The 21,090-nt window shown below is 51.7% G+C and overlaps 1 protein-coding gene across 3 annotated transcripts in view; it reads left to right on the top strand.

Moving 5' to 3' along the window:
- Positions 1–21,090, top strand: part of EEPD1 (endonuclease/exonuclease/phosphatase family domain containing 1) — an 82,927-nt gene that overhangs the window by 31,957 nt on the left and 29,880 nt on the right. For all 3 annotated transcript variants that reach the window (XM_037126560.2, XM_037126561.2, XM_037126559.2), the window contains exon 3: positions 20,984–21,035. In XM_037126560.2, coding sequence (XP_036982455.2) covers positions 20,984–21,035 — 52 coding nt within the window. The remainder of the gene's footprint in view (positions 1–20,983; positions 21,036–21,090) is intronic.

Genomic DNA, 21,090 nt, shown 5'->3' with positions numbered 1-21,090 from the left:
GGTTCACACCCCATTTTTCCTTTCCTGGCTGGGTGATGGCCTCTCAGTCTCAGCTGCTTCTGCACTAAACTGGGAATCACAGGCTTTCTGCTGGGTCCTGGTGCCTTGGCCTCGGGGCGGGGCTGCAGGACCGGCAGACCCCGGAGGCTGCGGGTGAAAGTGAGCTCCCTCCCTCACCTGTCCGGCCAGGCTGTCCCGAGGCCCGGCCCTGAGTACACCACACACACACAGCCCCTGGCCTGTCCCAGGCACCTGTCAGGGACGGCTGTTACTCATTACCTGGTGAAGCTTGAATTCTGCCTGCTGTTTTATGGGATGGGTGGGTATTTCCTCCCACACCCCACTTCTCTCAGCATGCCCAGCTTTGCTCTGGATTCAGAGCGTGGTTCTGGAGAGAAGAACTTACTGGAAAGGGGCTGTTACCTGCGCATTCCCGTTTTCTGGCGCCGACAAGTCACTAGGTGCTTGATTTGCCCTTCAGCACACACTGGGGAAGTTGGCACCTTGGGGTCTTTTGTTTGTGTCTTTGGTTTATGCGTCCCTGAGATGACCCGGCCCCGCTTCATGCCCGAGGCTGTCAAGGCAGATTTGCTGGAGTTTCCCGGAAGGTTGTCCCTCAGCATCGCCGGGCTGTTACCCGGGTGTGACCAGATCTCCGAGTCCTGTCCCTGCTCAGTGTCCCTGTAAGCCCTGAGGCACTCATCCGTGGTCCGTCCCAGAATCACCTGCTCAGACAGTTGGGAAGTCTCCAGGTATCTCCCTGCGGATAGTTGTTAATGCCAGAGGGGACAGGAGGGACACCTGTAGACCCCACCGTGAGGGGACGCGGCTGCCTCCGGTCTCTCCTGATACAACGTCCTGAGGCGAGGACGGCCTCACTCCTGTGGTGTTTTCGCCATAACACATCATCTGGACTTAACCACGAGGAGACAACAAGTAAACCCGCACTGAGAGATTCTGCAAACAACCGGCCAGGACTCTCAGATTACGCCGGGGTCCTGGAAAACAAAGCCGGACAGTGGGACTGTCCCTGATTGGAGGACACCAAGGAGACGTGTGACTGAATGTGGGGCAGGACGAGAAGCCCAGTGGGCAGTGGTGACAGGCGAACGTCCTCTGCAGGGTGGACACAGCACTGTGTCACCACAGGCTCCCTGGTCTGGGGAACCGCACCGTGTTCTGTAAGGTGTTAGCTTTGGGGGGAGCCGGCGGAAGGGTCCCAGAGTCCTCTGTACCAGGGTGTGGAGGAAAGCGCTCAGGGTTTCGTGCTGGAAAGGCCAGGTCAGGGTTCAGATCTTGCCTCTGGTGACAATGACCTGACACGGGACAGTTGCATTACCTGTCCTGGCCTCCATTTCCTCACATGAGGTGTGTGGGTAACCCACGGTCTGTAGTCCCTTCCCCAGGAGACACCAGGGGTTTTCCTCTTCCCCACCTTCCTGCCTTCCCCGACCCGTCCCTTTCTCTGCCAGCCGCCACCGCGTGCCCTCTTGGGTGGCATTTTCAGAAACCTGCACGTGCATGTACGCAGGTCTAGCAACCTGGCTCTACACGTGAGAAACTCGTTCTTGCCAGATGAAGCCTGAGGTGGGCTCGCACCCTTGTCATCCTGCCTCGGCTGCCCTCGGGCCCGCTCGGGCTTCCTTTCAGATTCTTGTTCAGAGGCACAGCTCCTGGTGACAGGGCCCAGGGCAGTGTCCGGGCCCCTTCCGGTGGCTCTGAAGTGCGGCTGTGTCAGCTGCTCCTGGGCCATCACAGGGTGGCTGCACCTGGGCAGGAAGGAACTCAGAAAAGCGCTCAGGTGAGCGTTCTCCCACCACTCACCCGCCCTTCCCCTCCCCTTTCCTGTGGGTGAGCAGGGGACAGGGGAAAACCAACCAGTCTGGGGGACCCCTTCCCCAGGCCCTCCCTGCACGGCAGCCTGCTGTTTTCAAAACTCTGGTCTCCTGTAGACGCAGCCGAGGGCTCTGAGGCCATCAGCTTTTATGGAAGACTGCATCGTCATGGTAAAGGCCGCCACGTGGGAGTGGCAGTTATCTTCGGGGGTGGGGGGGTGGGGGGGGTGAGAATTCGGCAGTGAAAACAGTCCGGCTTTCAGGAGCTCAAAGACACCAGCCAGGTGCTTTAATGCAAAGTAGGCATTGGGCCAAAAATCACCACCCACTCACTTTCTGATTTGAAATAAATGTCATAAAAAAGAATATGTTTTACTATGAAAATTTAGATGAGTCAGAACAGCACATATAATCAAGGAAAATCATGGTTCATACTGCCACTTGCAGTAACTGCTCTGCGAACCTCAGCAAACGTGCCGCCCATGTCTGTTTTCTGTGCTCACAGATAAATGCTTATTTGCACAAAACTGGGGTCACGCCGATGCACAGCTTTAGAAACCACTTCTTCCCCTTTTCCCCCCACTTGATGATATTTCAGTCCCCCCCCCACCCCGTGCCATTAAATGTCCTTTTGAGCAGCCAGTGGCCGCCTTGGACAGAGGCACCGCGATTCACCTGGGAACAGCAGCAGTAACAGAGGTGACGACGACGATGAAGAAGCTTTGCCCAGTAGTCCCCTCTCATTCACAGGCAACTCTGAGCTGAAAATATTAACTGGAAAGTTCTAGAAATGAACAATTCATAAGTTTTCAATTGCGCGCGATTCTGAGTAGGCTGATGAAGTCTCGTGACATCACACTTTGTCTTGCTGGGCACGTGGCTCTTCCCTTTGCTCAGTGTGTCCCACGCTGTCATGCTTCCCGTCCCTCGGTCACTGCTAAGGTGACTGTCTGGGTGCTCAGATGGACAAAGCGTGGCACTGCAGCTCTTGTGCTTATCATGGCCCCAAAGCCAGTCACACAACTTTCACTGCAGCACACTGTTACAGCTGTTCTGTTTTACTGAGTCGTGGTGGTTACACTCTTTCCGTGCCTGACCCGTGCATTAAACTTCATCATCTGTACATATGCATAGGAAAACACGTGGTATACATAGGGTTCCATGCTATCCTCGGCTTCAGGCGCCCACTGGGGGCCTCGGAACGCATCTCCCGAGCATAAGGCTGAGTTCTAAGCTTTACACATAAACCCATTTCACCACCACACAGTCCTGGGAGATGGGTTCTGTTGCTGTTCCCATGTAATCTTTGTCATTTGACATTAAGCTTGTCCTGTAAAAATATGTATTTCACACAAGTCTGTAATAAGCATCCATCCTGAAGCACACCCATGTCCCACCATAGGTTGCTGCTGGGTCCCAGGGTCTGCGTGGTTCAGAGCTGGGTGCCTGCTCCTTGTTGTCTTAGAGAATGGATCTCCCCTCCCTGTCCCTTTTCCTCCTCCCTTTTGTTTGGTCTGGGGGTGGCCTGTGAAGTGACAGGGCCTGCGGAGTGTCACATCTTGGGGGCTCTGGAGAGGGGGCAGGTTTTCAGTCCTGAGCTCCCAGACCCCGGCCCTGGCCCTTTTGTCCCTCTGCATTACAGGGTATGTCCGGTCTCCTGGCGGGGTGTCTCCTGGTGAGGCTGAGCATTCCTCGTGGGTGAACCATTTCCCAGTGGCCCCCACAGGGCATGTGGTCTGTGAATGAGTATCCACTGAGCAGAGAGGGAGACAGTGTTAGTTGATATGGTGGGTTTTCCTTGCAGCTGAAACCGATTTTGGAGGGGGCGGAATCTGATATGCCCCCCCAGAGCAAGTCCCCAGGGAGCAGGCCTCCTGAGAAAGCCCACTGGGTCGGTGGGTGTGGATTGAGGCACTGACCTTGGTGCACAGAGCCCCCTGCAGTCCGGGATCTCTGGCCCTCTGGTGCCCCAGAGCACACTGAGGATGAAGCCTGGGTGTCCCGAGCCTGGCCAACAGATGAGGCCGCCTGGGTGCAGAGCTGGGTTGCAGCTGGCCTGGGTGCGCCTCCCTCCCACCCCGTATCCTGGAGAGCCTCCATGGAGTTCCTGAAGTGTCACAAGTGTCTGGCAGTTACTTCCTGGGGGCCAGATTTGGTGCCAGGCCCCGTGGGTGTAGGGACAGATAAATCGTGGGTCATGCCTGTGGGAACTGGTTGGGAGACCATCCTGTCCTGGTTCTAAGACAGGGAAAAAGGTTGGGGAGCCATGGTCCAAGTTTGTCTCTGTTCCCAACTGTAGCCTGTGCACACAGGTCACCCCAGGGCCCTTGACCCTGCTCATTCCCCATAGGGAGAGGGTTAGACAGTGCAGGGTAGGCAGGAGGAGGGGGCTGGCAACCGAGCGGGGCAGACAGACATCATGTTTCATCAGGACCGAGTCCTGGAGGTGGCAGAGTGTGAGCTTTCTGTCACTGACTCCCTTTTGTACTATCAGGACTTTTCTTCTTATAATGAGAATGAAGTCTTGTATTACTTATATAATACAAGTAAAACAATTTAGAAGATAAGCTATAGATAAAAATACTCTTTGACTCTAGACTCTCCCAAGACTCCCCTCCTTTGAAAGCTGTTTCATGTCTAAGTCGCTGACACTGATTGTTTTGCGATAGGAAGACTTGCTCTGCATTTGACACAGGTGAGTGGGGAGGCCACGTAGCCCTTCTGGCCTCTCCTGCGCTTTGCAGAGGGTTTCACATTTCATCGCCCAGTGGCCCTCTCAGCGCTGCAAGGGGGAGGGGGAAGGCATTGGTCTCGGGGTGAACTGGAAAACGAGGCTGCAGGTGAAAAGCACGGAATGTGATTCTTTCCCCACAAGGGAAGTGGCGTGTGAGTTTGAATTATGTATTTAACTTTTGAAATGGGAACAAATTCCCAATGTTAGCGGGCCATTTTTTCAGGATTGGGGGCTGAGTTGCATGCGGACGCCAGATCTCTGGCTGTTTTATAAAGTTTTGGTGCTTCCATGAAGTGGTATTTTCTGCAAAGAGGGGACAGGGTAGCCCAGAGCAGCAAAGACAAAACCCCATAGAAACCCTCTCTCGGACACTGGAGTAATGGGGCTACTGACCTACATACAGGCAGGAATCTGCCAGTACAATGAGCTCGTGTTGCCAGGACGGGCTGAATCGAGGCCACGGCGCCCGACATTCACACGCTGGCCCTGTGCTCATTCAGGCCCAGACGGCAGGCGGGCTGCTGTCCCAAGACGGCAGACTGCCCCCAACCCGCCCACAGAGCGTTTCCTGGCACCAAGAGTCTGCTGGAAGGCTGTGTGGTAACGGGGCTAAATCCCTGGCCAGAGATGCTGACGGAGGAATAGGATTTCATTGTAAGAATCCGAGATGTGGAGATAACCCATGTCCTTCGATGGACAATTGGGTAAAGAAGATGTGGTACGTGAATGGAATGAGATGTCCTCAGCTGTGAGGAAAGGTGAAATGCTGCCGTTCGCGATGACATGGATGGGTCTCGAGAGTATCACGCTAAGTGAAATAGTCAGATGGAAAAAGTCAGGGAACCCTGTGATTTTTCTCCTATGTGGGATGTAAAGCAGAGAGCAACAAATACACAGACAAATACGACTCATAGGCAGACAACAGTGTGGTGCTCACCAGAGGGAAGGGAAGTGGGAGAGGATGAGGAGGGTAAAGGGGGTCAAATATATGGTGGTGGACGGAGACTGGACTCTGGGTAGAGAGCACACAATGCAATGCACAGATGAGTGTTACAGAACTGCACACTCAAAACCTATGCGCTCTTATTAACCAGTGTCACCCGGACACATTCAATTTAAAAAAAGAAAAAGAAGAATCCCAAGAAATGAGCCGACCTTGGGCTGCAGGGCTGGGGAGAGTGAACAGTCTAGAACCTCGCTGTCTAACTGAAGTACAACGTGCCTTTTACATCTTCAGACAGAAAGAACAGTTTGAAAAGGCGAGCCAAAGCAAGTGGCATTCATTTTAATATTTTTTACTTAACCCAATGGATCCAGAATATGAAGATCCAACGTTTGTGCACATCATTACAGCATTGTACACTCCTTTCTTGTGGTTTTGGAAACCCAGTGTGTGTTTTACCCTGTACAGCACCTCTCAGTCTGAGCTCGTCACCTTGAAAGTGCACGTGGATGTGCGTGCCCACGGCTGCCATGTAGGTGAGGGCAGGTCTAGAAGCCAAATTCCTCAGCGTCTTATAGGGTTGGCTGGGGAAGCGACCTCGATGCTGTTAGGGCTCGGAGAATTACTGTAGCATTCAGGGCAGGGTCCCTACAGCTTTCTTCTGCTATTAAAAAAAGAAAGCTTTAAACCTTCATAAGTTACAGATAGCAATTCTTCACATTCTCACAGGCCTTTTCCATTACAGGATATTTTTAGTACGTTCTCCTTCACACCTAAAACTCAGTGAAGGAGGCAGGCAGGTACCAATGCCTCCAGCAAACGGTTCTGCATGTTCCACACTGGGTGCGGGTCCCAATGCACCTACAGCTCCTGGATCTCAGATTCTAGTGCAGGAGGGGAGCAAGGCACTGTGTGCATGTAGTCATAATTGCAGTGGGAACGTGAGTGGGGAATCGCCTTGATTCTGCCCAGGAGGTGAGGGGGAAGCTCTTCAGAGGAGGCGTATTTGAGGGAAAGATGCAGAATGCAGGGACCTTTGCTAGGCAGGTCAGTAGGGATGAGGGGAAGACATTCTGAACATGATCCATCTGGGTGAGCACTCTGAACCTGGCGTGTCCCTTTCACTGAACTGGGGCCCGGAGCTAGGGGTGAGCGACACCGAGAGCAGCTCCTCACCTGGAAGAAGAGATTCCCGGGGCCAGGTCTCTAGAAGGGAGAAGGTGGTGGGAGGGGCCCTACCCTGAAACCTGGCGACCTGGCAACTGCAAATCCAGGTCCTTGCCTGCAACTGCCCGTTTTTGCTTTCAGATCTGGAGTAAGAATGTTTTCATTCAGCCCTGTGTTGTCCTTCCACGGAGGTTCTGTAAGGATGTGCACTTTTGGGGCCATTGGCCCCGCGTCTGTGGTCATTATCAGGGCATTTGGGGGGCAGAACCACTGCTTCTGGTGTTTCCAATGCAAGTGAACTGACTGCCCATGTGGGATCTTGGTGCAGGATTTTTACCCGGGCAGGGAGCTGCTTGCCTTTTGTCCACCAAGGCCCTTGGCCACCATGAGGGCAGGACAGAGACAGTGCCACATGCCCTCCAGGAATGGCGAGCCTCCTCTGCACTCAGCAGTTTCATTTTTATCTCATCAGCGTGTTCCTCTTTTTACTGTGAATCCTAGTGACCCGAATGAGCTGTCGGCCTGGGCCCGGGCCAGCGGGACCAGGTTACTGCAGTTCACAGGCGCCCTGGGCTGTGGGGGGAGGGGCATCGGTGAGGGTTCCCTCTGTGGCTGGGTTGGGGACACGTGGGGCACGCTCATCCTTGCAGGGGCAGCAGTGGCCCGCCAGTGTGACGCGCTCTCAAACTGGGAAAACGTGCCCAAAGCCGTCTGGGGCCTGCGTTCCCCGTCCCTCGTCCCCTTCCTAGCAAACCTTTTGAAAGAACAAGCAAATTTGCAAAATTCAGATGCTAATATTTAGAAACGCAAAACCCAATGTGAATAGCTCTCCGAGTTTGTCTGTTGATAGATTTCAAGCCCGCTGGCTTTGGCATTCAGGTAGGTGGGCCTGGCTGAGACTTTACCCGTGCTGATGACCTCGAATAGCGGGGTTTCACACTCCAGGATGGGGCACTGTTCAGGGGGTGACCTTTCCCTGGAGCTGAGTGGTCAGCGGTGGCTGCCCTGGGCTCTGGGGGCATCACATGGTGGAGTTTTAGAAACTCCACCCTTCTGGCTGACCCCTGAAACTCACGTGAGTCCCAGGGAAGAAAGAATAGGATTTGTGGGCCCCTTGCGCTGCATGAGGGCCAGTGTTAATTAAGTACGTTTTCTGCACGGGCCCAGGAGTTGCACACGACAGTTGTGTAAGCTCATCATCACAAGCAGCATTTTTCCTTCCACAGGGAAGTCTTTCTGCAGGTGTGGTCCCCAGACCAGCAGCATCACTGGGGAACTTGCTGGAAATGTAGGTTCTCAGGCCCCACCCACACTCTCCAGAATGGGGACCCCATTTCTTTTGGGGCAGTTGTCAGGCAGCTTCATGTGAATTTCTGATTCTTTGCCGTTGCCGGGTCTGATGGGAGGCTCCGAATGCCACAGGCCAGAGGGGTCTTGTGGGCGGCACGTACTCAGGCCACATTAGCGGGAGGCTGCGTGTGGTTTGTGGGCCCGGCCGGGGCGGGAAGCTCCATGCCCCTTGGCCTGCTACCATCTCTCCTGGGACTTGGGGGCGCCTGTGGCCACAGGAGCAGGCTGTTTGGCATCCTGGCCACATAGCTTTCCATTTCATCATGACTAATAGGAGCTTTTACCCCCATTGAGTGGTTAATGAAAATGTGGCCATGAGAAGGTGCCGCAGGCTGGGGGCTTAGACAACAGAAACTGATTTTCTGGGATCTCCAAGTCTGAGGTCAAGGTGTCAGCTGGGTTGGTGCCTTCTGGGGCCTCTATCCTTGGCTCCTCGGTGGCCTGCAGAGGTGGTCTTCCATCTGTGCACTTCTGTCCTCACTGCCTCTTCTTGTAAGCACACCCCTCACTGGGCGAGGGCCACTTTGTTGGCCGTGGTTTAACTTAATTGCCTTTTCAAAGATCCTGTCTTAATTCCAGTCACCTTGTGTGTTACTGCCAGGGATTAGGACTTCCTCCCATGGATTTTAGGGGGAGGCAGCATTCAGAGTCTCAGGAGAGGAGCTGCAGGGAGGCTGCAGGGGCCAGCCCCAGTGTGGAGGGTGCAAGACTGGGGAAGGTGGGCTTCTGCAAGGTCAGTGCAGAGGGCCACGTCACAGCGGGGCCGGGACAGAGGTGGTGCAGTCTGTCCTTCAAGGGCAGCAGTGGGCCCTGGAGAGGGGTAGAAGCCTGCTAGGTGGGAGGGACCATGCAGAGCATGGGACAAGCATACCAGAGGGAGAAGAGGGGCATCTTGCAAAGTGGATGCCATGGCTCAAGGTCAGCTGGGCTGAGCACTCTCTGTCTGTGGCATGTGATTTTTTAAACAGTTTCTACAGGAAATAGATATCCTGTTTGAGACAGGACAGCTGCACTGGGCCACCAGGCGCCCTCCCTGAGGTGCTGGGAGTCTTCCCACGGAGCCCTCTCACCAGGTCTGCTCGGGGAATGCTGAGGCATGTCCCACGTCAAGTTGGCCGTGTCTTCGCCCTCGTGGGAGTGGCATTCCTGTCCCAGCGTACCCTGACTCTGTGGTCCCCAGGTAGGGTTCCCAGGCTGCTGCATCGGCCTCTCCTGGGGCCTCGTTAGCAATGCCGGTCCTCAGACCCCACGGTGTTCCTGCTTTGGGAGAAAACTCTGGGATGGGGCCCAGCGGTTCATTTTAACGATGTTCCAGGTGATGCTCACCAGGGCCCTAGAGCCACTGTCCTCGATCCAACAATACAAGCAGTCAGTTGGAAATGCACCCAAGAGCCTCCAAGCGGCAGTGTCTTTTCTCCTCCTCCCAGCTTCCTGGAAGAGGTTTTGAAGCCGTCCGCACACTGGACCCCTGAGCTTGGAGAACTGGGCTGACAGGCGCAGAGGCCCGTGTCTCATGGAGGCATCTTCCATACCAGGGGGCTGGCAGGCTCTGCCAGGACCCCAGGCAGCTTTCCTGGCCTGACTCTCTGCACCGGGTTGGAGCCAGCTGGTGGTGTTGAGGAGCGGGGAGACTGGGGCATGGGGAGAGGGGGAAGCAGGGGGCCTCCCGGGCCTCCCTGAATTCTGTATTTTGAGTTGAAGACTGTGAGGGACCGAGGGGAGGGCAAGGTTTCCCACGCAGCAGCTGGAATGCATGGCAGTGGTGTCGGGACCTCTGGCTTTGAAGACTGGGTAGGATGCCGTTGCTTAACAAAAACCAGCCGCAGCCCAACCACCGTCCTCCCAGGGACTAGGCTGGGTTACTGCTGCCGCTAGCGTTCTCCAGGGTGCCCTGGAGATCAAAGCTTGGCAGCATGGCTGCTGCTGTTACTGGCAAGGGCCTTGACCTCAGCCGCAGCCCACACTCATTGCTGGATGGGGGGAGTGGGTTTTCTCCTTTGGTAGCTAAGAGGGACAGACTTCCAGAGACCAGCCAGGTCCCCACCTGTCTGAAGCTGATTCTGGGAGCCGGGGATGAAATGTCACAGAGAGCCGAGGCTCTGTGCACAGCGGAAGTACCCATCTGTCCCTGCTGTGGGTCCCCACGCACCTTCTGCAAGCCTGTAATCACCATGCAGGGCGCCTCGCTGTGGGGGGAGGGCCTTGCTGTCCGGGTGTGTGTTCCCATGTGTTCTGTGCTGTTGAGCACAGCAGTTCCTGGAACTGGGGGTGGCTGTGGCCACAGGAAAGGTCTCAGTGAGGATCTGGATGTTCTGGGGACCCAGGGCCGGCTGTTCCTGGGCTAGGGAGAAGATCTGGTGTCCACCTGCAGTGTCACTGCTCCCCTCTGGAAAACCTCTGGGCTCCCCTGCAGCCCACAGATGGGTGTCCTGTCTGACTGAATTCTTCTGCATTCCACATGCTTAGATAGGCAAACCTTCCCCCAACCACCGGGAGGAGGGAGACCCAGGGGGGAGACCCCCATGATTTTGAGTCAATGAGGAAAACTTTCTAGGCACTCTCTTTAAAATTATTTTTCTTTCCAGTGAGTGGGCTTTAATCATACTGCTGCCAGCTGGCGGGCCCTCACACAACTCATTTTGGGCAAAATATTGATAGTCATTACTTATTGAGAATATTCGGTAATCTAAAATTGCCAGGCATATGGTTCTAGTGTCCCCGGAAAACTGCACCCACTGACCAAAGGAGAGGAATTTCAGCTAATTTCTAGAGGTCTGGCTGCTCACTGCGCCGGGCTGCAGGGCTTCCCTGCCTGACAGCATCACCTGTGTGTTGGTGGCCCTGCCTGGCACTGCCTCTCCTGCCCATCACTCACATGCTCTGGTGAAAGAAGAATTGAAATTGGCCAGTAAGAGTTCAGTTTCTCTAATGGTCGGGTCAACATGATTTTAAACAGCATAATAATACCTCTTCCACCCTTTGGATTAGGGAGGATTTACAAAAATTATGCGGGGGAAGGGAGCCAGTGGGTCGTAAAACGGCTGGTAGAAGTCTCCTTCTGCAAAGCAATTTTGCAAAGGTTCTTTAAAATCTTCAGGCCCTGGCTGGTGTAGCTCAATGAACTGAGCACCCACCTGTGGGCTAAAGGGTCGATGGTTCGATTCCCTGCCAGGGCACATGTGTGGGTTGTGGACCAGGTCCCCGGTTGGGGGCATGCAGGAGGCAACTGATCAATGTATCTCTCGCATATTGATGTTCCTCTCCCTCTCTTTCTTCCTCCCTTTCCCTCTCTTTAAAAGTAAATAAATAATATCTTTTAAAACATCTTCAAATTGCACATAGCCCTTGACCTCCTGGAAACTTGTTGTTTGAAACAATTAAAGGTATTCAGAAAGTGGTATATGAAAACTTTGGTGCAAAGTTTTGCACCGAAGTGCTGATTAGAAACGGTGAAAAATTCCCGCATATAGCTATCTTTATATCTACATATATGAGTATATTGCCATTAAAATTACAACAAATTTTAATTTAATAATGTTATTTTAAAATAATAACAAGGAATCACATCAATAATGACCATAACTTACAATTTAATGGCAATTTAAAGATAATAAAAACAGCATACACAATATTACTTCAATTTTATAAAATGCATATACTAATTTTTTTAAGTCTAAAAGCATGTGCATCCATATGCTAATGGTATTTCCGTATAGCAAGATTATGGCTGATGTGTCTTAATTCTCGCTCCTTGCGTGTGGGTGCATGAGTGTGTGTGTCTTCTCTACATTTTCTGCAGTAATGTGCACTTTGTAAAGAACTTTTTTAAAAAAGCAAATAAGAGGTTCCTGTGAAATCTGCCCTCATGCTCGCCGTTTTAAACCAACTGCCCGCCCAAAGAATCGTACTGGCTGGTTTATGTCCAAACATTAGATTTCTGCCAGTTAACGAGGCTGCCGCCTCTGACAAAACCCAGAGGTGGAGTCCCTGTGGCCTCAGAGGTGAAAGGTCCACGGGGAAAGCCAGATGAGGAATTTCGGCCGGAGCACTGAGAGGGAACCACAGACCACGTATTGTCTTAGATAACTTTCTAACTTCCAGTATGTGCTGAAAGGAAAAATAAATTTCTCACACATTCCATTAATTACTCTTACTCTTTCCTACAAAAATAAAGCAAGTAAGTAACTAAGTTCTTAAGATGGTGGCTATGAGTCACTGAAAGCAGCAGGAGGGAGCCTGGCTGGGTTTCTGTGACACTCGAGTTGTTACAAAGCATTGGGGGATGGGTGGGGGTGGGGATGTTTTAAGTAGAGCGGAGGGTTTCACGGTTTCACGTGGGGTCAGGAATCTGCAGAGGGAGGTTCAGTTGAAAATCAGAGGCGATTCTTCAAGGCTGGCCTTTGTGTGAAAGGTCAGAAACCAACTCACTGGGCTGCAGCTTACTCTGGAGCGCATCAGAAATGGTGGGTTGCTGAAGGGCAGTGGCCATGCGTGTGAGACGGTGAAAAATGCGAAATGCTAGTGATGATGGAATGGGTGCCTCTCTGAGGGAGAGGGGCCTGGATCTGATCTGGAATGAAAGTGCTAACTATTGATGGATTTCATCAAATTACAGGGATAGTGCCCATTCCAGCTTCCCCATTAAAAGGCTCGGCACTGTGAAATTTGGAGTGAGTAAAATTCACCTTTACAGAAATATTTCTAGATTGCTGAGCAAGCTTTTAGAACCTATTTACGTGGCTAAAATACCAGTTTGAGTCTTAGGAATGAAAATTCTTTTTTGTTCCAAAGAAGATAAGAATTATGTACCAGGTGATATCCAGATCAATTGAAATTAAATATTAATGGCTGTCACTTACTGACTATCTGTACTTGAAGGAAATATACTATATAATAAGTGCCATTTCATTGAATCCTCACAATGACCCTCTTATATAGTTAGAATCAGTATCTTGAATGTACAGATGAGAAAACCCAAGCTCTGGTCAAATGCCGTCTTGGTCCTCACAGACATCCCCACAGCACGCTGGCCACTCGTGCATACGTGTACACATGGTCACTCTGAGCTGAATTGTCTTTTATAACATCGCCACCAGGCCCCTTGCTAAACTGTATAGTTTATTATATACTTAGCTCACGATATAGATGGGAAATACCATGCATTACATGATCACTGGTTTGTTGCCAATCGCCCCTCACTGATGGTATCCTGGATTTGGTGCGGAAAGGCTCGTGGAAGCCAAAGGCACATATTTCTTCTTGTGTCTGTGTTCAGTCACATCAAGTTGGTGGCTGGCAAGGGGCCATGGTGGGAGTATTGACACCATGGGAATTGGCAAGTGCTCCAGCTCCCACCTCGGCACCCACCCTGAGGCCAGAGAATAAACCTATATTAGCAGACCACTGCCTCCACCTCTCACTGGAATGGGAGACTTTGTCTTGTTTATTGGCTCTACCTTGGGTACCAGAACTACAGCTGGCATGTAGTAGGTGCTCAGTAAACACCTGTTGCATGAATACAAAGCAGCAAGTGCTTTTAAACCGTACAGACCTGGACTCTGCTCCCAGCCCTTGTGTGGGCCTTGCACAAGCCACCAAGTCTCTCTGAAGCTGTAAAATAGGAGTCGAAGCCCCTGCCTCCTCAGTTGAGGACAAAATATCCCACAGGCAGGAGTAAGAAAAACAAAAGCAGTAGTACATGGATCATATAACCAGTCCCGGAATGCTGTGTAGCTGGAATCAGAATCTACTTGGAATCTGCAGTTTGTTACGGCTCTATGTGCCCTCCAGGAGGAGCTGGGGTGTAGGAGAAATAGTGTAAGCCTGGCTTAGTGGAGTCCGACATCGGGAAACCGACATCGGGAAACCACGGGCTAATGGCACCCTCCTCCGCTTCTTCAGTTCTCTCTGTGTTTCAGTCTGTTCCCCCGTCTTTCCTTCTGAGCTTCCCAGGAATAAAATTCCCCAGGGTTCTGTGGTCTTATCTCCTGCAGGTAAACCATGCCGTTAACTTTGTAATGGGATTTCCTGTGGGACCTCAGACCTCAGAGGAGGTTTGGTGTTTCCGCTTTCTCAAAGGTGGTACGAAGTCAGCACTTGGGTGCCGAAAAAATAGGTGCAGCATGGAGTGTTTCGCAGCCTCCCTTCCCCTGGCCAGCGTCCTCTCTTGGGCTTGAGCTTCTTCAGCTGTTTTCTGTTCAAGTCAGGCTGTGTTGCTTCCGGCTTCCCCAGGGGTTTGTAGTTACAGAAATTTCCAGAAGGTGCCGTCCTGGTCCTGTGCTCTGGGTCTCTTCAGGAGTTGGGATCTGGGGTCCTGCCAGCCACTCGGGAGCCTGGAGGCTTGAAGTGGGCCCTGAGGAGCAACCTGCCGCAGAAACGGCTTCTCTTTGGGGTACTTTTCCCCACGTGGAGCATGAAGAGTCCAGCAGTTTGAGGAGGAGCCAATCCTTCCATTTGCTGAACAAGCTGGTGGCTGAAACAGGAGACCAGACGTCCTCCTTCCCTTCAGAGACGCCATCTCTGGGAGCACTTGGCTGCTGCTGAGACCATCTCCTTGTTCGTCAGAAAGGCACGGGCCAGGCCCTAGTTCCAGGCATCCCATGCCTTATGCCCCCCCTGAATCCTCCCTGCGGCACCCATGATGGCCTGCAAGAAGAATGAAAACTCACAGGCAAGCAGCAAAAATGAGGCATCAGTGGATGATAACAATGAGGCCGAAAGAACTGGACTGAGGGAGCCAGCTTACCCCACAGAGGTTTGCAAAGAGGCACCACCCTCACCACCCCACCCCTGCCCCTGGAAACAGGGAGCAAGTATGTATCCCTTCTCCGTTGCTGGCTCCTGACCCACACACTTGTAGCAGTTTGACCTGGCTGGCCTCCCTTTTCTGCCCTGGGTCACTGCTTTAGACGTGGGTCCCTCTAACCCATCTCTTTTCTTTGCCCTCTCTCCCTTCCTTCCTAGATCCAAGTAGGGAAAGAAAACACTTGAATGTGATCAGATGGGACATGGGGTAACATGGCATGATTCCAGGACATTGTAGTAAGTCTACTGCCCAAAAGTAAAGCGCTTCAAGCCAGGTGCCCTGGTCGCTGTGTATTCTGGGAAACAGGATGCTTTCTGTCTTGAGTTGATTGACCGTCTCAGAGCAGGCGGTGTATCTCACAGAGCGAAGGTTCTGAGTTGGCTGGAAGCTGCGCCCTTCGCCCTATCCCCCCTGTCCCCCGGTTCCCCCTGCAGCAGGTGCAGGAAGGAGATTCATTCTTTATACAGATGGCAGGAAATGGAACCACCGTCCATGCATTGTAATGTCTGCTGAAAGTCTTTGGTCTAGATAAGCTTGTCCTTGTTCAGGGGTAAATAGAGATTTTTTAAAAAGTTTGTGGGAAAGTCCTGCAGAACAGCATAAAGGCAACAGCTCTTGAAGACCCAGGAGCCGTGTCTGCTTATGGGAAATCATCTACAGCAGGATTCAGGGGAGAATTTTGGGGAAATGTGTGGAATCCTCAGCATCCCACAAAAAGGCATGGCCTCCCTAGGACAGGAGAAGAAAAACTTCAGGAAAGAGTGGGTTGATGGGAAAAAGCAACAGGGAGAAAAAATTTTAAGGGAGATGGATTAAATAAGGGTAATTTTGGGGAAAACAAAATCCAAGAGAACTAAAATCCAGATGACCGAGAGTACAGGAGAATGCTAACGTGGGGTAGGCTGAATGATAGCCCTCCGAAACAGTCATACCCTCATCCCCGGGACCTGTGAGCGTTCCCTCATACAGAAAAAAACAGCCCAACTCTGCATGTGTGATTCCGTTAGTTAAGGATTTTTCAGAGACAGGGAGGTTATCCTACATCTGAGAAGCCCCTAAATGCCATTGCAAGCGTCCTTATAAAAGGTGGGCAGAGGGAGATTTGGTGATAGGAGAGGCAGAAGTGGGAGCGATGCGGCCACAAGCCAAGGAGTGACGGCAGCCCCCAGGAGCCAGGACAGGCAGGGACCCAGTTCCCCCATAGACCCTCCAGAGGGCGGGTGGCATCTCAGCACCTTGATTTTGGCTCCCTGACACTGACCTCAGACTTCCGGCTGCCAGAATTGCTGTGAGTCGCCACGTCTGGGATCATTCATTAGAGCAGAGAGAGAAAACTAATGCACAGGCCATGGAACATCAAATCAGTGGTGTGAGTGGAAGGAAACAAAACTGGAGAAGCAGTTCTGGAAGAGAGAGAGAAACAAGGGACAGGGCTGTAGCCTGGAAGACAGGAGTGGGGCTGGCGATGAAGGGGTCAGCAGTCAGGCTGGTTGGGTGTAAAACTTGCCCCACCCCGGACCTGATGAGAGAGGGCTGTGAATTCCAAGGGCTCCCTGCCCACATCTGAACAAGCTCAGGGAAAAGAGACCCATGAAAAGGAGATGGAATAACAAAGATAAAGGGGGAAAAACATTCCACAAGCATCCAGACAGGAAAGAGTAATGCAAATCAAGCCGACTTGAGACGTGTTCTCTGTTCTAAGCATGTCCGTGTTTGCAGAACCTGTCAGAAGATGACACCAGGGGACTTTTTTTTTTTCTGGATTCAGATCCCAGACCCCATGTCACTCCTAAACAGATGGGGGTCTGGGAATTGGAAACATTGAAAGTTCTGGTTATCAAGTAAACTTACAAATTGTCTACAGACTTTTGGGGGTTATGTTATAATCCAACAGTTTTATACTCAACCAAGTGACCTTTTGCACATGAAATCAATCCCCTCAAAATTTCTCAGATATGAAAGAGCTTGGGAAAATATACAAACCTGTCCCTTTCTTTAAAATTTACTTTAAAGCTATGTCGCAGAACCTCAAAAGGGAAATGAAATAGAGCTGAAGAATAGCCAGCGTAGGCCCTAGAATCAGTAATACTGGAGCACAATTTAAAGTAGTAGCATAAGTCTGGGGACCAAAGACAGATGTCACAAATGGTTCTTGGGACAAGAGGTAGAATGGAGAGACGACAGTGTGACCGTCTTCCAGAGGCAAACCCTGGACTATTGTTAATGGAGGTCAAAACGGAAGAGGAGATAAAGGTCTGTTCTGCGGCTTGTCTGAAATAGGCTGGTACCAAAAGAGTTGTTTTGTGCATTCTAATCTTTAGAGAAGTCTCAACGGCTGAAGAAAGGCTCTGGGTAACCTTGGCACCAACTGCCCTTGTCTTCCGTTTCTTCAAGTTCATTGTCTTTCTTCCCTGCTGTCAGCCTGGCCCCTGGCCCCCTGCCTCATCACCACATCTGGTTCTGTTACAGACCTCGCTATGATGGATGCCACCAGCTGCATTGGATGCCGCCCTCGAGCTCCTTACCTGCTTGTAGCTTGTCTAGCAAACATTGACGACGTGCATTCTAGGTCTTTCTGAGTGTTGCCTGTCTTGACTTTGGAACTTTCCCTTCAGTTGCCATTTTTTCTAAAGAAATCACTGCTTTCGTGTGAGGTGCCTCTCTTCCAAAAATCAGTCAACATATCCTTGGGTGAGAATTCAAAAAAAGAAAGAAAGAAAGAAAGGAAAGGAGAGATGAGATTCCCTTCCAGATGAGAAGCGAGAGGGGTCAAATGGAGGATTTGTTAAGTAGGCTTGTTGCTTCTTCATGGTAAGATTCCCTCCCAGGGAATGTCTGGTGTGCTAGAAGAATCACATACCAGAAATAGGAAATAAATACTCTCAACTTGGAGAGTTTCCAATAAGGAAAGAAATAACATTATGATGGTTATGTAACAGGAAACATCTCAAATCCGCCTTCGGACCACAGCTGTAAGGAGTTAGAAAAACACAGCTTCCTGGAGAAATCCAGTGTTGGGAGCAGCTGTCACGGCAGCTTCATAGTAATACGCGCCTTTTTCATCCTGAAATTCAAACCGTGTAGATCCGCGTGTCGTGTTGTCTCCTAACCATCTTCACCATCTCTTCTCCCCTGTCCCTGAAACAGTCTTGTCTCATGTCATTGGGTTTAGTAGTGTCAAACGCCTCATTTTCCTCCCCTGCCCCTCTGCCCCATGAGTGCTGTTCGGTATTGTGTCTAGAGCAGGCGTTAAATCAGTTTCATCTCACGTGACAAACTTCAGCAGGTTGGTGGCTGCTCCCTGGAGTGTTGACAAGGCTTCTGAAGCTGTATCTTAGTTAAGAGGGGAAACTGCCACGGAGCAGGTGGAGAGGGGTGGAGAGCAGCGGTCTGCGTGCCCAGCGTTTGCCACCCTCGTTTGGGAGACAAGCAAAGTGGTGAGAGCAGGGAGGAGCGTCCTGCAAGTTTTGATCTAAATAAGAGTCAACTGAAGTTGTTTTAGTATCATTTCAGGCAGAGCCTGAGACTGTTGGTTTTGAACTCACTCACATTCTGCAGTGGTTTGAGTGTAGTGTCCTTGCACACAGGGAGAGAAAGAGGGTGGAACGTCTTCACAGGGTTCAAACCTTCTCTCTAACCTATTAATATCCGATATCCGATCCCATATTGGCCTTCAGGATGGGGAAGAGGGGCAGGGACAACAACCATTTAAAACATCCGCCAGTGTAAATATTTTCCGTGGTTATTTAAGAAACAATTTAAGCTTCTGAAAATTGAGCCGCAACTGGAATCTTCTTAGCATAGAAATTGCCATCCAGGTTGACACTTGGGAATCCAGACTGGTGGGCTGGGAATCAGGGCGAGCTGAGGCATGGGCTGAAGCTGCGACCAGCCACAGGCACGCTGAGTGGCGGGCACCCATGCAGAGGCGCGGAGCACTGTTCATTGAAGGAGGACACTTGCTCAGCTCCTTTGAGACGTTCTTTTTCAGATGGAGGGATTGAGGCTTGGCCAGTCATTGTGCCTCTCCCAGCCAGAATGAGGGGGATATCATAGGGGACTGGCTGGCAGGCAGCATGGCCTGGCCAGCTGGTCAGTAACTCTTCCTCGAGTTCTTCCCAGGTGCCAGTTATAGACCGTGCACATGGGGTGGCGGGAAGACCCTTGAGCCCCAGCCTCAAGGAGCTTCCATGCTGGTTGGAGGAAACCAACAAGAGCACCCCAGCAAATAAATGCCTTATGGTCCCTCCCAGTCCCTGCACTGAGGAAAGAAGACAAGTGGGCCAGGGCTGCTGCAGGGAGAAGGTGGCCTTTGCATCTGGACCGAAGGATGCAGTGAGTCAGAGTGGGTCTTCTGAGGTCTCTGGAAAGACCCTTCCAAGTCAGAGACACAACAAAGCAAACGTGTCTAAGAGATGGAGCGAAGCGTGTGACAGAGCAGAGGGAATTGCCCGAGTGCGGCCCACTCGCCCCGGTGTTCGCTGAATCGGTGATGGTGGTTTCTTGTAAGCCTTTAAAACTGTCATTGCACCTCCTGGAGTGGCTTTTAAGTGAGTCACTGCATCGGGTCAGATAGTGCTTGCTGAGTCGAGTAGAGAGATTACGAAGAATTTTGTGGATTAAGGTGACTTTATCATGGGCATGATTCCTTGCAAGGGAGGTGTGGGGTCCAGGTGGGCCCCTTTCTGTTCCAGAGAGCCAGCGCAGGTGGGGGGGGGTTGGGGGCACTGTGACTAGTGACCGCAGGCAGACTAGTTGCACAAAGAGGGAGCTTGCTGGCACTATCATTGCTGACCCACTCCCTAAACGGTCTCGCTGACCTCTCCTGCCTCCTCCTGTGTGCTGGTGAGCCCAGCCTTAACTGCCTGCTCATTGTGACCATGAACATGTCAGAGACCACTTGTCACAAAAGAAAAACACCTCTCCTATGACTCCTCTACCCGCTTCCAAATGCTCTCATCTCGGCTTCGGGCTGCAAGCCAGGCCCTGACCCCCAGACTAGAACCTGATGGGCTCTGCTGGCCCTCTTGGTGCCTTTGCCTGTGCTGGCCCTCCATGGATCGCCTTTGTCCCTAGCCCCCTCCCCCTGGCAAAGCCTACTGGGTCCCTCCTCCAGGAAGCCTTCTGTGACCTCTGCTGGCCTGGCTTCTCTCTGAGTCTCAGCCCGCCCACCTGGCACACTACACTTCCTACTGTGGCCTCCAAAGGGCTGTGAGGACCTAGTGGGCAGGGAGTGCGCCAGCGTCATCATGCACCCTTGGTAGCCCACACACAGTAGGGCGCAGTCCGTGGGCAGGAAGCCAAGGAGCGGCTGAACAGGCCTCTTTGTAAGCCGAGATTTCAGCTCTTTGCTTGTTACATCACCAAAGGGGCCACGGGGCAGGGTTAACTTGGAACATGGGTATTTCCTTGTTTACAGTCCTCTGAATTTATTCACATTCATTACATGAAGCAGCTATCAATTACTTTAAGGGTTTTTTGTAGTGAAATGCCCATAACATACAATTCGCTATGGCTTTAACCACTTGTAAGTGTCCAGTTCAGTGGCATTAAGTGCGTTCACATTATGCAACTGTCACCACCCCACCCCCATTAAACACTAACTCCCCCCACCCCCAGTGCCTGGGAATCTCCATTCTACTTCCTGTCTCTGTGAATCTGACTGCTCGGGACCTCGAGCAGGTGGACTCACACAGTACTTGTCCTTCTCTGTCTGGCTTATTTCGTCTCAGAGTGTCCTCAAGGCTCATCCGTGTTGCAGCCCATGCCAGAATTTCCTCCTTTTTAAGGCTGGACCACATCCCATCGTATGTGCATACCAGACTTTCTTTATATGCGCATCCATTGATGGACACTTTGGTCGTTTCCACCTGTTGGCTGTTACGAACATCACTGCCAGGAATGTGGGCGCGGACGTACCTGTTCGAGTCTGTGTTTTTGACCCTTTGGGGTATTTGTACTTCCATGATTTAGAAACGTTTTTAATAGTGCTGAAATGGTCATCGCAGTTCAAACCCAAGGTCACCTTACAATGGGAAGTGATGCAGAGAAGCGGGCTGACATGTCACAGTTTTGTTCTGGTGACCTAGGTGATGCTTGGTGACATGAAATGGTTTGTTTTCAAGTGTGGTTTTAATTTTTTCTTACAGCATCAAGCTTCTCGCTGTGCAAGAGCTCCTTGACAGAGAGGCCCTGGAAAAGGTAAATGTTTTGTTCTTCTTACTCCACGCTCACAATCTTCGAGCAGAGTGGCACA

This window comes from Artibeus jamaicensis, unplaced genomic scaffold (assembly GCF_021234435.1).
Source record: "Artibeus jamaicensis isolate MK-2021 breed Jamaican fruit bat unplaced genomic scaffold, CSHL_Jam_final contig_1016, whole genome shotgun sequence".
NCBI lineage: Eukaryota > Metazoa > Chordata > Mammalia > Chiroptera > Phyllostomidae > Artibeus > Artibeus jamaicensis.
This window is presented reverse-complemented; position numbering and strand designations above follow the sequence as displayed.